This window comes from Nuphar pumila, chromosome 5 (assembly GCF_984573655.1).
Source record: "Nuphar pumila chromosome 5, dmNupPumi1.hap1.1, whole genome shotgun sequence".
Classification (NCBI taxonomy): Eukaryota; Viridiplantae; Streptophyta; class Magnoliopsida; order Nymphaeales; family Nymphaeaceae; genus Nuphar; species Nuphar pumila.
The window spans coordinates 23,302,840-23,316,801 of NC_143253.1; the positions used below are offsets into that span (position 1 = coordinate 23,302,840).

The window sequence follows — 13,962 nt, forward strand, 5'->3', positions numbered from 1 at the left end:
AGAATGATTTGGTATATGAGTGTGTCACTAGTTTAATGTTGGCCATTGATCTTATGGATGCTCTTATTTATATATAAATGTGATGGATATATAATGTTTAAAACCTTAAATGTTTTAAGGTATATTAAAATCAAGGTTTTGGGGTTTTTTGCCCAACCTTTTATTGTTTATGAATCATATGAGTGCATTTGCACATTTATGTTTTGTGCTCTTATGCACAAGTATTCTTGGTGTGTGTATATTCACACATTTTATTTCAAATTGATATTGTTATGAGTATTCTTTTTGAAGAATATTGTTTCAAGGTTTTATTTATATGATTGTCATTACAAGTTTTATTGCCTCAAAAGTCTTATCCTTTTATGCCCCTTATCTAAGTGTCATCATATGTAGACAAGAATTTTATTACACCTTCGTGTGTTGGTTGCCCTTTGTTGACTTTTGCTCTCTTGGTCTAGTAGCTGAACACACTTGTCTTGAGTGTTATTTTATGTAGACAAGGCACGTTGATTCACACCATGGTGTGTGATTTTAGCCTATGTTGGCATGTGTGTCCTTGTTCTAGTCGCTGAGTTATATGCCCATGGTTGGCTTCTTTCACTTAATTCAAGTGCCATTTTATGTAGACAAGAGATGTATTGTGTTTTTAGCCCATGGTTGGCTTAATACTCTTGTTCTAGTATCTGAACATATTTGATCTTGAGTGTATTTTTACGTAGACAAGAGATGCTTTTTGTCCATGTTGGCGTGTATTCTCTTGTTCTTGTCGTTGATACACTCATTTCAAGTATTAATATATGTAGACAAGAGGTATTTTTACACACCTTAGTGTGTGTCATTTGGCCTTTAATGACATTCTTGATCTAGTAGCTTATACACTTGATATGGGTTTTGGAGGACTAATGAGGTAGTGGTTTGTAATGGATGAACTATTGTTGAAATTTGCAAAATTTCATTCATGACTTGTGTTTTAAGATATTCAAGTGAATCATATTTTTGATATGCATATTTTAAAAATCAAGTTGATTTTTTTTTTGGCATATATTAAGTGCTTATGGTTCTTTGGCCACTTTTGTATGCAAAATGTGTTTTTGTCAATTGAGTGAGATTTTCCTAAATGGGTAAGATTCTCTACTCAAATAACACTCTTCGTTTTGCCTCATAAATGGATTTAAAACCTTGTGAACTTTTGTGTTTATTTTGTCTAAAGTATGCTTGGAGACGTCGTTTCTCTTGTTTAGCACTTCATTACATGTTTGAAGCATGTTCATTAATGATTCCTTTAAGTATTAATTCATTTCATGATAATATATGCATAGGCTCTTTATGACTTTTTAGGATCTCATTCAATAAAGCATATGTAACTTATGCCTCTTCGTAGGCTTGCTATGGTGTCCCTTAGGGGACCATTGTGTTATTCCCCATTATGGGGTTATGTTTGTCCAATGTTGGACCTTATGAATGAATTTTGCATTCTTGCAATTCATTTCCGCATAATTTGCTTCCGCTTACCATTTAACATGATATATGACTTTGAAATCTTGTTTTTTTTTTTCTAAATTTTCCTCATGCTAAAGTAAGTATTTTATCATGTGATCTTGCATAAATATAATTTTGCACCTTGTTAGGAAAGTTCCATTTAAGTAAAGTGCAAAGATATTTTTTACTTGTTCTTTGTTGTTGTTCCACAGGATCTTGAAGATAAGTGGAAAATGAAGTACCTTGGATAGATCATGGAAGGTGCTCATCGTTAAAGACGTTGGAGGAAGACATTTACATTTTCAATAGCATTCATACTAAAGGCTCTTGAAGCCTTGAGATTCTTCCTCTTGCTTTCTTCAATCTTTTCGTTCCCCCACGCAAAGTTTGAGGGGGGGTGTTAAAATGTATCATTCAACCTTTGTAATACTATATATATTTTATATATATAAAGGATAATACATATTCATATATTGTATATATGCATATGTATTATCCTAATTATATATATAAAATATATATTTTTCTATTTATAGGCATAGGGGTAGTTTAGACATTTCCAGTTTTACGCATATTCCATTCAGAATATGTTTGTAATTTAATTTTATTTTTTATTTTTTATTTTTCTATTTTTTTGGGTTTGTGCCACCTAGGGAGGCTCCCCAAAGAGTCGTTGGGGAGCCCCCAACGGTCACAAATGTGACCGTTGGGGGCTCCCAACGACTCCTTTGGGAGCCCCCTTTGTGGCTCCTCTCTTGTGTTATAAATAGGGGTCTCCCCTTGTATTTCTTATAGATTTGGAGGAGCTCTTGCTCCATTGTAAGGGGTTTTTTCCCTCTTCTTCCTTTCTTTCAATAATATTCAACTTATGACTTTAAGTCATATTTTTGCCCCTTGTGTGGGTTTATGTGTTAGCACATTATGTGCTTATGTTGTTCCCTTTAATGGGTTTATTCGCACTTCATGTGCATGTATGGGTTCATTATTGAACCTAATGTATTCAAAGCCACTTTCTAACAAAGAGGGACAGGGGGAACGGAGCCCCCTGTCGACACAGCAGATGGAAAGGGGCTCCGCCCCCCTGATTACAACAAAAGAGGGACAGGGAGAACGGAGCCCCCTGTCGACGCAACGAGCAACGGAGGGGAGGGGGTTTACCTGAGGAGAAACGACGACGATCGGGGTGAGGATGTCGACAGCACCGTCGCCGGAGGCTGCAGTTGATGGCGACGATGATCGCCAGGAAACTTGAAGGGAAAAAGTGGTGGCCGGCAGCGGGTCGCCTACGCAGCAGAGGGAAGAAGAAGCTGGAAGGGGCGATGACCGGCGGCGGGACCAGGGAGGAGGGAGCGACGGGGCCTCACGCCGACGGAGGGTGACGAAAAGACTCAGAGGGGGGAGAAGGTGGTGGCTGGCGGCTTCTGTCGCCGGCGCTCGCTCAAAGGGTGAGAGGCGGTGGGTTGCCGGAGCTCGAAGGCCGCCGGCGGCTCCGATCGCCGGCGTCCTACGACAGAGGGGACGGAGAGGGGAGAGGTGGAAGGGAGGAGAGAGAGTGTGGCGAGGGTTTTACCCCTCGCCCCTCTCAGCCTGCGTCTTTTAAAGACGCAGGCTCTCGCGAAAGTTCGAGAGCCCGGGTCCGGGTCAGACTCAGACCCGGGTCCGACACGACGGGCCAAGCCTCGACACGTGCAGGGCACGTGTCTGACATGTGTCCGACACGATAAATTTTTTCCAGACTCTACACTTTCTATCTGCTCCAATGTTGCTATATCATGATAACAAGATGCCCATATGTGATATCCTTAACATTCATAGGCACAAAGCATTTAGAGATTGAATATCACATGGTTCACTACTCCTATTTTGCTAAAAAATTTCTTCATGCCTCCTAAAATGAGCAGCTGCCGATCTTCTTGTTCTTAGGTCTTTTGGTTTCAGTTCATATTATAGGCATTATTAGACGTTCTTTCTTGGTCTATATTATGGTTGCAATTATGTGCTCTTTTGGTTCAAATTATTTAGAGGTGTGGTTATTGTATGTCAGTAACTTATTATGTGGTAATACTGTACATTCTTCAGGATGTCCTTTCTTTTGTTGCTTATTCTTTCTGGTGCAAATCAAATAACGTTATAGCTACTAAGTTATCTGATAGGCTTTCATACTTTTTTTAATGATTATAAAACATGGTAAAAAGAAGTACCACTAAATGGGAAGAATTTCCACAAATTTGTGGGCTGAGTTCTTGCTATCTCTATGCCTAGTGTATAGCATGTGTGGACCTTTTGCTTTCTTATAGTAGAACTCAGTATTGACAAACATTCTGTTTATATTAAACAGCTTTATCATCTAATTCTAATTAATTATCAGCCATGATTTTTCGATTTCTTATCTTTGACTATTTTTAGTTTTCTGACTGTAAGAATTTTTATCTATTCATGCAGGCATTCCACAGACCGTGAAGTTGCTCTAATGATGCTGGTGGCCTATCTGTCTTATATGCTAGCTGAGGTAATTAGGGACCAGTGCTTATTGGAGAAATTTTTTCCTGAGTATGAACTTAAGATCATTTACATATTATTGCTCTGATTTCAGTGCATTTTTCTCTATGCAGCTTTTCTCTCTTAGTGGGATTATGACAATTTTCTTTTGTGGTATTGTCATGTCACATTATACATGGCATAATGTTACAGAAAGCTCACGGACAACGGCTAAGTAAGCTCATGAATTTTTTTGTTTATTCATTTACATTGATTCTTAATTTATCCAAGTAGTGCAACAGATTGAACAATAATCTACAGATCCTAGGGGCTATTGGGTATACCTGATATTGAAATTGATTACTTGGATGGGAGTGTATTTTGCTGATCTGCAATTATAAGTATGTGGAAGCCATGGATGAAAAGGTGGAAGCCAATTTAAATGGTAATCCCCATTTAAAGAAAGATAACATGGTGATACAAACCACACCACACCAGTGCTCTTTCTATTGGCAAAATTTGTGTGCCATCAAACAGGTTGAACATGTATGTTGTCAAATACAAGCACATGGTTAGATCAATCAGAATAAGGCAAGGTGAGTAGAAAATATTTCCAAGACTCCAAGAATCATTTACAGGTTGACAATTGACTAAGGATAGGATAACATATCAAAGTAGTTACCTGCTGATCCCTGTGAAAATAGTGAGTAGGTTGTGTCTTAGGGGCATAGTTGGTATTTGATATGTCTATTTTTTTGTACATATTTTTTTGTTGTTTCTTTCTTGTTCTTATCTTTTTTAGGGGAATTTCAGTCTTTGTAATGTAATCCCAATAAAGAGGGTAAACTCTTTTATATATCTTTACAAATAAGACAATTTAGAGTTTTGCCCTCCACTTTAGTGTGTATGAAGCCTGAGCCTAAATTGGGTATGAATCCTAGGCTCAAATTGGGTATGGATCCTGAGCTTGTATTCAGGTATGGACCCTAGGTCTGGCTTGAGTAGGGACCCTAGGCTTGGCCTGGCCAAAGCGTTGACTAAGTCAAGGTCTAGGCTCACCACTATGGAAAGAGAGCAGGAGCGAGAGCTAGGGACCTCACTGAGAGAGAGAGAGAGAGAGAGAGAGAGAGAGAGAGAGAGAGAGAGAGAGAGAGAGAGAGAGAGAGAGAGAGAGAGAGATAGAGAGAGATAGAGAGAGAGAGCAAAGCTCATGGGAGAGAGGGAGAGGAGAGCTTGTTGAGTGAAGAGAAAGGGAGAGGGCTGGGGTTTATATAGGCACCAGCCCACCAGCCACCATTGAAGGCCCATAAAGGCCATTCAAGAGGCCCAAACACCTAGTTTTAATGGGCTTAGGCTGGCCAAACCCATCCACTACAAAGTACGTTTGTCAGCAATACAGATAAATGACTTTGGTATTGGGTATTCTCTACTTCTCACTCTGGTTACCTCAACGGCTAGTTTCCAAAGAGAGCCTTAGTGACATTCACAAATCGTGCTACCAAATGAATGGAGCCCTCTGGGCATTAATGCATTGGATCCCATCAAAACTTCAAAGTCAAAATCATGTTTAGCCAAATTTAATATTGGGATGAGTGTGCATTGATTCTAAATGATCATGCAGCCCAATATTTCGAGATTAATGTAGCAAAAGCATGATGCACTTCTTTTTCTTTGTGGCATTCCATTATTGACAATTTCCTTTCAGCTCGTCGTTTGGTAGTTCTAAATGTGTCAACTCATGTCGTTTTTTCTTTTAAAGGACATGGCCATCAACATCTCTACTCCTACGAAGACGTGTTGTGATAATAAAAGTGACATCTATATTGTAAACAATCACACCTTTCACGAGCAGACAAAGCACATAGAGATGTATTGTCACTATATTCATGAAGGATTCCTCAAGGAAACTATTGAGCTACCTTATGTGACATCAGAATATCAAATTGCCGACTTCACTAAAGCCTTGCCATAACCTTGCTTCTCTTTTCTTCTTGACAAATTGTTAGTCATTCCCCCATCAGTTTGAGGGGGGTGTTAAATGTATTTATTGTTTATATATATATATATTTATTTATTTATATTAACATATGTATAAATGTATATACATGAAATTCCAAGTTAGAATAGATTAGGTAACTTCATTCCACTCAACCGACACTAACTGCATCTTCATGGAGAATTCAATTTCATCGGATCTATGTTGGAGACAGCGGGGCAGTCGTTGCACCCAAGGTTATAAGTATCGTATCGTTACCCATATCGGTTGGGGCCAAAAAAGATGTGTATCATATTGTAAAAAATCATAATTTTTTAATAAAAAATTTCAATAATTCCAAAAAATCAAGAAAAATAAGAAAACTAGCAAAAAATCTAAAATCATAACACATAAAACAATGATGAATTGCACAAAATACAACAATAAAATCACATGCAAAGCATTTATGTCTCTATGAGTTGCATAAGATATCATCAAACATCAACTATCTTAAAAGAAAAATATTAAATATTAAATATCTTATAATCAAGAACATACCACAAGACTCATACTTTCATATTATATAAAAAAAACAAAATAACCAAGTTTATGAACACTTAAGTGTTAAATAACAAAGTTTTTTAAAATATAACCCCAATCATCATCATCATTATCGTCTTCTCCTCCTCCTTCGACATCCACATCGTCTCCAATATACGTGGGCTCTATGCTCCTTCCACGTTGATCCATTGAATGTCCTCTTCATTCAAAATGTTTGCTTCTTCTTCAACCCATGCATCCAATGCTTTAAAATGTTCCAAACTGATAGAATCAAATTGCTCTTTGTGCCTTCTTAATGATAACTTTTCCATTTGCCTAAAACGATGACTTGAAAAAATTATAATTAGTTGGCTTTTATATGATATAAAAAAAACTTTAAATAAACACATGAAAATGACATAAACTTTATAATTTTGTATACCTCTGCCTCAGCCGTAAATTATAGCAAACGTAGCCGAGGTCATTGAGCCTTTTGTACTCCAATCTATTTCTTCTTTTTTTATGGATTTGCTAAAAAATGCTCTGGTTTCTCTTACATCTACTTGCACTACACGTTTGGCTAAGAATGAGAATGATAAAAGCTCTTAAATTTGGAACATCACTTCCAAACCTAGTCCACCATATGTCTAAAAAAAAATAAGAAAATGAGAAATTAATAAGACAATAACACATACAATCATACAAAACATCATAACTAAATAACAATATGAAATTAAAATTGAAATAGACAAAATAAATTACTTGGATGCATCATGGCATGGTTTAACACTGCTGCAAGTCTCCCCATATCATACAATGCATTATCATAAATTTTATTTCTTTATGGATTTGATCTTGAATTCCATAATCAGGGATCAACCTTTCGATGCAATCTGAAAGTCTCTTGTTGACTTCCTTGACCATTTTAAACTTAGGAGAGTATCTAAATGCAAGATTTAAATAATATGTTGCAGCATGAAGAGGTTGATGAAGTTTTTCAGTCCACCTATAATCAATGATGTTCCATATAGGCATTTACAATTTTTTCTTCCCATTCAAATTATATCTAATTGCCTCTTTTGCCTTATCCATGGCCTAATATAGATAACCCATAATTGGTTTGTCTTCACTCTCAACCAATAGAACTACCTTCACCAAAGGTATAGTGATTCTCAACAACTTCATGCATGAATCCCAAAATTCACTTCAAAATACATTACAATTTTCCTTGACTTTCTTTTTTTGTGCATGGGGATATGCATTCCACTCATCTGATGAAAACATTTTTTTTAGTGCAGTTCTATTCTTTAATAGGCCTTGCATTGTCAAAAAATTCATAGCAAATCTAGTAACTGCAGTACGAATCAACTCAACACCACTAGTGTACTTTCTCAAACTCGCTTTGTTTCTTATGACTATTTTTTTGTCCAGTACCAAGCTTTTCTTTCCACAGTTCATTCTTATATTGAGCTCAATACTTATGATGAAGCTATTCTTCATCCTGAGTAGCAACAAGCTATGATAGAAGAGTTGGCTGCATTAGAGAAGCTGCATGCATGGGACTTGACTAAGCTACCTGAAGGGAAGAAGGCATTTGGTTGCAAATGGGTATATAGAATAAAAACATAAGTAGATGGGACCATTGAGCGATACAAGGCAACACTTGTAGCTAAAGGATATCATCAACAGTTTAACATTGACTATGCAGTGATGTTTTCCTTAGTAGCTCACATGACTACTATTCGTACTCTACTCACAGTTACAACAGTCAGACATTTGGATATGTGGCAGCTTGATGTGAAAAATACATTTCTCAGTTGATATTTGGAGGAAGAGGTTTATATGCAGTTGTGTGAACACCCCAAAATTTTCAAAAATTACAAAAAAAAATCCTTTTTGCCCCTGACCCCCATTTTCTGAATAATTGAGTCAGTTTTAATCAAAATTCCAGTTTATTTCTCGGATTTTACTGGAATCAAATCCATTTTCTATATCTAACTCAATTTCGGATCCGAATCTAGTGTCAAAATCTAATTCTGAGCCCGGTTATCCAATTTACAAATCGAATTTATAAAAATCCAAAAATAGTTTTTGAATGGCTCAGACAGTCCATCCGGTATCCATTTGGATCCATTGTTCTATATTCCTCAATTCGAGGTCCGAAATTCGAATATTTCCTCAAAACTCTGGATCCAAACCCGTTTTCTAAAGAAATTTCCAAAGTTTAACCCCGAATTCTCAGAAAACCTCTCTTTTGTAAATATTTTTTTAATTTTACAAAAATAGTTTAAAATCCCTTATTTTCCCATAGTTTTAGATTTTTTATTTTAAAAACACAAAAAAATGTAGAAAATATAAGGAAAAAGAACAAAAATAGAAAAGAAAAATATGAAAAGAATGGTGTAAAAGCCCCTTTTTGAAAATTGCCTTTTTGTTAAAACCACTTTTCAGAAAACTTTTGAAAGGAGCCTTTCTTTTAAAAATTTTTAAAAACCTCGTAGACCCGATTTGCAAAATTCCTAACGGCCTCTCGTTATAAAAGAGAGACCGCAGGGAGGGGGGTCGATCATCCATTGTTCGCCATCATCCATTGTTCGCCCTCTACATCCATCGTCTCTTCCGCTCTTCTTCTTGAGTAGTAGAAGATCCCTACAGTAGAACAAAGGGAAAGCTCTCCTTCCTCCTTCAGAATTTCTGTAAAGAAGCGCAGAGCGATCCCGAAATCAAACCTCCAGTAGCAGCTGCGGTAGGTATTCCCCCTCTCCTCTGTTTCTCCTGATTTTTCTTTTGTTTTCTTACTTCTGGCCCCATTAACGCACTCCTGGTGGCGTTGAGTTGCCTGTGCAATATCAACCCATCCCCGTGCAAGAGCAACGGAATACTCATTCTGACATTTCCTTTTTATGTTTATTGAATTTTCTCTGGTTTACGGTCAAATATCTGTTTATGCCCGATTTTCCCTGCTTTAATTTTCGTTATCCAATTTCCTGCTCCTTTTTGCGGTTTATTTTTAGTTGTCTTCTACATTTTGATTTTCCCGCATCAGGGAGTGGTTTAATCGTTCTAGAATTACTGTATCTGTACATTTTCTTTTTCTCTTTCTCGTAATTGATGTTTTTACAAATTCCTCTGGTTGTATTCGACTGTTGGCATTCGGATGAGGCATATCTGGGTACTGAGTACCCATCTGCCGATGAATCGTATGATGCATAGCAGTATTCCAGAGAGTTCATTAGATCCCTTCTCATCCTTTCTGTATTTTCGTTATTTGGTTTAACTTTGTGATCTAGTCTATTGTTTATTTTACTTTTTTTTCTTTCATTTACTTTTCTGATTTGTGTCTAATTTCCATTTTCTTGTTGATGATCGACCGTTTTTCTTTTTTTTTCTTTTTCTTTTTTGTCCATACTTTCATCCTCTTTTCCCCTTTTTTTAAATCATCGTTCCGATAGACATTTCTGTATTTTCTGTAATTGCTTCATAGGATCGATGTTTGATTGCTCCATTGCCATCATATCGTGTGAGCATTCTCCATTTCCATACCTCGTGTTTGGTATTTCATGATTTCACGATGCATAGCCATTTCTTCACTACATTATGCACAATTTCTCCTTTATTTCCTATTTTCAGCGTGTGTATCATCTCTAATTGTGGCATTTTGCATCATATTATGCATGTCTCATGTGGATATTTCCTGTAGCATCCCATATTCATACAGCATCGTGCATCACATTTGTTCCCCTTTCATTCATTTTATTTGATGCTTATGACCAGCACGGTACTTTGCATCCCCATTTTTTCCTGTTCAGAGTGCCATTCATCTTATCACTGAAATTCTGCTAATTGCTCTGCTTGTGCTTGTATTGGAATACGTAGTGTCGGACACCATCACTCCACGATGCCTTCACACCCTGTTTCGCGTATCAATATTTCCTGCATCTATCTCATTTGTCCAGCATTTCTGCAACATCCCCATCCTGCAGGGAAAGGGATATCATGTGCCCCATTAGAAATTTTTGCTGTCAAGAGATGACTAGTGTCTGCTGATAAAAAAAAATGTATTGGTACCTCAGAATGGTTGGACGAGTCATGTGTTTACCGTTAATGTACTTAGTGAAAATGTTATGAAGATAGCATGTTCTCAGTAATGAACTAACTATGAACCATTCAGGGAAGCCATTTCGTATATCAAGTCAATATCTTCTTCAGGATCTAGAAAGCCATGCATATGGTCACACTGGTTATTCAGCTTGCTCTGTGGTAATGACATCTTGCCCGTCCCTGTGCACTTGGATTGACTACACCAATTGCAGTCATGGTTGCAACTGATGCTAGGGACTGATCACGGATTTCTTATAAAAGGTGGAAATGCTCGGAAGGGGGCTCAAAAGGTCCACTATGTGGTGTTTGACAAGAATGGAACACCTACGCAGGACAAGCCTGCAGTTACATCAGTCAAGGGGTAGTCATCGAATATGCATACCACCAAACCCCTCCATCTCCGACCAGAGATCCTCATTTGTCTCTGTCTGGGATTGGTTTTGCTGGATTTTGCTCCCGCAATAAAAGATTGGAGGCGCACTCTCCATTCTGATCTGCATTCAGTGAACTCCCTGGACTTTATAAATAGTCCCTTTTGATTTCAGGATTAGATCTTTCTTTCTTTTTGTTAACTGGTTTTGGTCTTCACTCTTTGGGAAATATGTAGGTGGGAACAAATAGCTTCACGTAGGTTACCTGGTTGTGGATCAATATATGATGCTAGTCATTTGCCAAATTTGGCCTTGAATTATTGCAGCCACTGAGGTTCCAATTGCAGATTTTGGCTCCAGACCACAGTCAGTACAGGTGCAAAATCATTCAAGAAGCTGAGTAAAGGTGATGGGATATCGACATTTGAGTTTATTAAAGTAGGGTGGTTGCAGCGCTGTCAAATTATGTTTCTTGTAGAACTCTCTCAAAGATGAATATCTCATTGGCCAACATAAGTGAGCTTCGCCAGCAAATTTTAAGAAGGCCTGGGTGATTTGTTACTATTGCGCTGCCTTCTGCACTTAAGGCAAATGGTGATGTTCTCATAGTTGTTTTAATGCAAAAATTGCAGGATGCCTTAAAGCGTTCTCCTGTTATACTTAACCACTGCTCATCACCTAACCTTGCATATACCCTGTAGCTTCATCGGATGTATACCTTTCTCACCCAACCATCCATTTTCAGTCCTTCCACCACCTGCTATTCATCCCCCATCGCACCACCATAGCCCAGACTTCCCCAGTTACTTCTTTGTATAACCTCCACATCACCCAAATGCATGCTGGTTGACTCACTGCAGCATCAAAATGAAGCAGTTGCAATGACTGGTGATGGTGGCGTGCCAACACTGAAGAAGGAAGATATGGGAATTGCAAGGGGGTCAGAAATTTCTGTTGCAAAGAGTGCTACGGATAGGGTGCTGGCTGATGACAACTTGATATCTATTGTTACCACAGTATCATTTCCCTTTCCTGCGCTACAGCAGCAAAATTACAGAGCATTCTACTGCCATGCCATCTCACTTCATACAACATACCCCCCCCCCCCCCCCCTTTTTGTTTTATCATTTCTTACTATATTACCCCCAGCATCCATTTACCTATAGCATTCATGTTTATCTACTGCCACACAACACCTCACAGCACATCTATGCTTATAGCTGCATCTACAACTGCTACAGCACACCTCGCATTTTGCACTACAACACCATCTGCCCCTGTTGTATTTGCATAACATCCACGACTCCCTTTACATCTGCTGTAGCATCATCTATTGTTTTTATTTATGTTTCATTACTTCCTGTACCTTGTTACAAGAGCACATGTTAGGTCATTTCATCATTCGCATGCTGGAAATTTCTGCAGCACCCTTCATACCTCCACTTAGCCCTCCCTGCAATACTCACCTGTCACCATTGCACTTTCACATTATTTGCTGCTGTAGCCCACTCCTTCATCCCAACACCTACATCACTTCACTGTTGCACTCAAAGGCTTACTTGCTCACTCTATCTTCACATCCATCACATAGCTCCCAGCACATTAATACTTTAACTCCACTCTGCTGCAACTCTGCATACACTAGCAGCTATACTCCAGCACCCTGTTTATATTATGCATTCCCCTACTACCAGCCGCCACCTGCTAGCCTTCCCCTTTACACCCGATATTACCCATCACATGCAATCTCTCATTTAGCCTAGATGAAGCATTTAAGTTCTGTATATGCATCCTTCATCTAGTTTAGCTATCACCCTCTTAGCTTAAGGCTCATGCATTCTCATGTAGGTCTTCTGATTGGCATTCAGACACTTCATGTATATCTCTAATTTGCCATAAGAGTAAAGATTTGTAGGTGCATCCTCCAAGTAGAGTAAGTATAGACATGTGTATTTGGTATAATATCTTTCATTTACCTTATACTAGCACTGTCTTGCAGGAAATAGGTAGAAAATGTTATCTTCTTTCTTAGCTTAGGAATGTTAATTTCAATTTCAAGTTTCAGTTTAAAGATTGTAATAGCTAGATTATAATGAGAATTCTACATTTCCAGTCTTAGAATAGAATGTATGAGCATGCAATTTTTTATTACCTGTTACATATTATTTTTCTTTCATTTTCAAAAATCCACAAATGGTGAAACACGAATGGCACGTGCACCGTTCTAATAAAAGGTAATTAAATCCTAAGTAGACGATTTGCATTTATAGTCATAGTCAAAATGTGAACAATACTTAGGATTTTTATCTTTTATGAGATAACACAAGATCCACACTTGGGTCTCCTTCAAAAATCATCATATTTTCTGATTTTTTTTTCCTTTATCAGAGTTTGACTTGTAAATTAACTTAAAATATATATCAATGACCATAGTCAGGATATATTGAAAGTTAATTTCATTCCAAATCCTATAAAGGTACCAAAATATATTTTATTTCTTATTTGAATTTAAATACAAATTATTTTATAATACATTTGTGACCATAGTCATGAATGTATTATATCTTCAATCTTATTTTAATTCTCCTAAAGAATGAAATATGCTTTTTTCAAATATCCAATTTTCCAAATTCTCTCAAATCATTCATCATTTATGATAGAATTGCATTCCTTTTCATATTATTTCAAATTCCAAGTGATTTTGAGGTAAATTTCCAAATGTTTCTTCTCATTTCCCAAATCAATCTTCAATTCTTATTTATAAATTCAAATTCATCCTCCTATTCTCAATTCTATCTTGTTTCAAAATTCAAACTTCAATATTTCAATTTCAAAGTTCTATTCAACTTTGAAATTTCAAAGTTCATCTCCAAATTCAAAATTCAAATTCCAACTCAAATCAAATTTCAAAGTTCAATTCAACTTTGAAATTTCAAATTCATTCCCCAGTTCAAAGATTCAGTTTCAAAATCAATTCAATATTCCAAATCATGTTTCAAAGTTCAATTCAACTTTGAA

General features: G+C 37.1%; 1 protein-coding gene across 1 annotated transcript in view; it reads left to right on the plus strand.

The window, feature by feature from the left end:
- LOC149837116 (sodium/hydrogen exchanger 1-like) overlaps positions 1–13,962 on the plus strand; it is a 49,840-nt gene that overhangs the window by 13,753 nt on the left and 22,125 nt on the right. The window contains exons 8-9 of the mRNA XM_090007970.1: positions 3,922–3,988; positions 4,092–4,192. Coding sequence (XP_089864096.1) covers positions 3,922–3,988; positions 4,092–4,192 — 168 coding nt within the window. The remainder of the gene's footprint in view (positions 1–3,921; positions 3,989–4,091; positions 4,193–13,962) is intronic.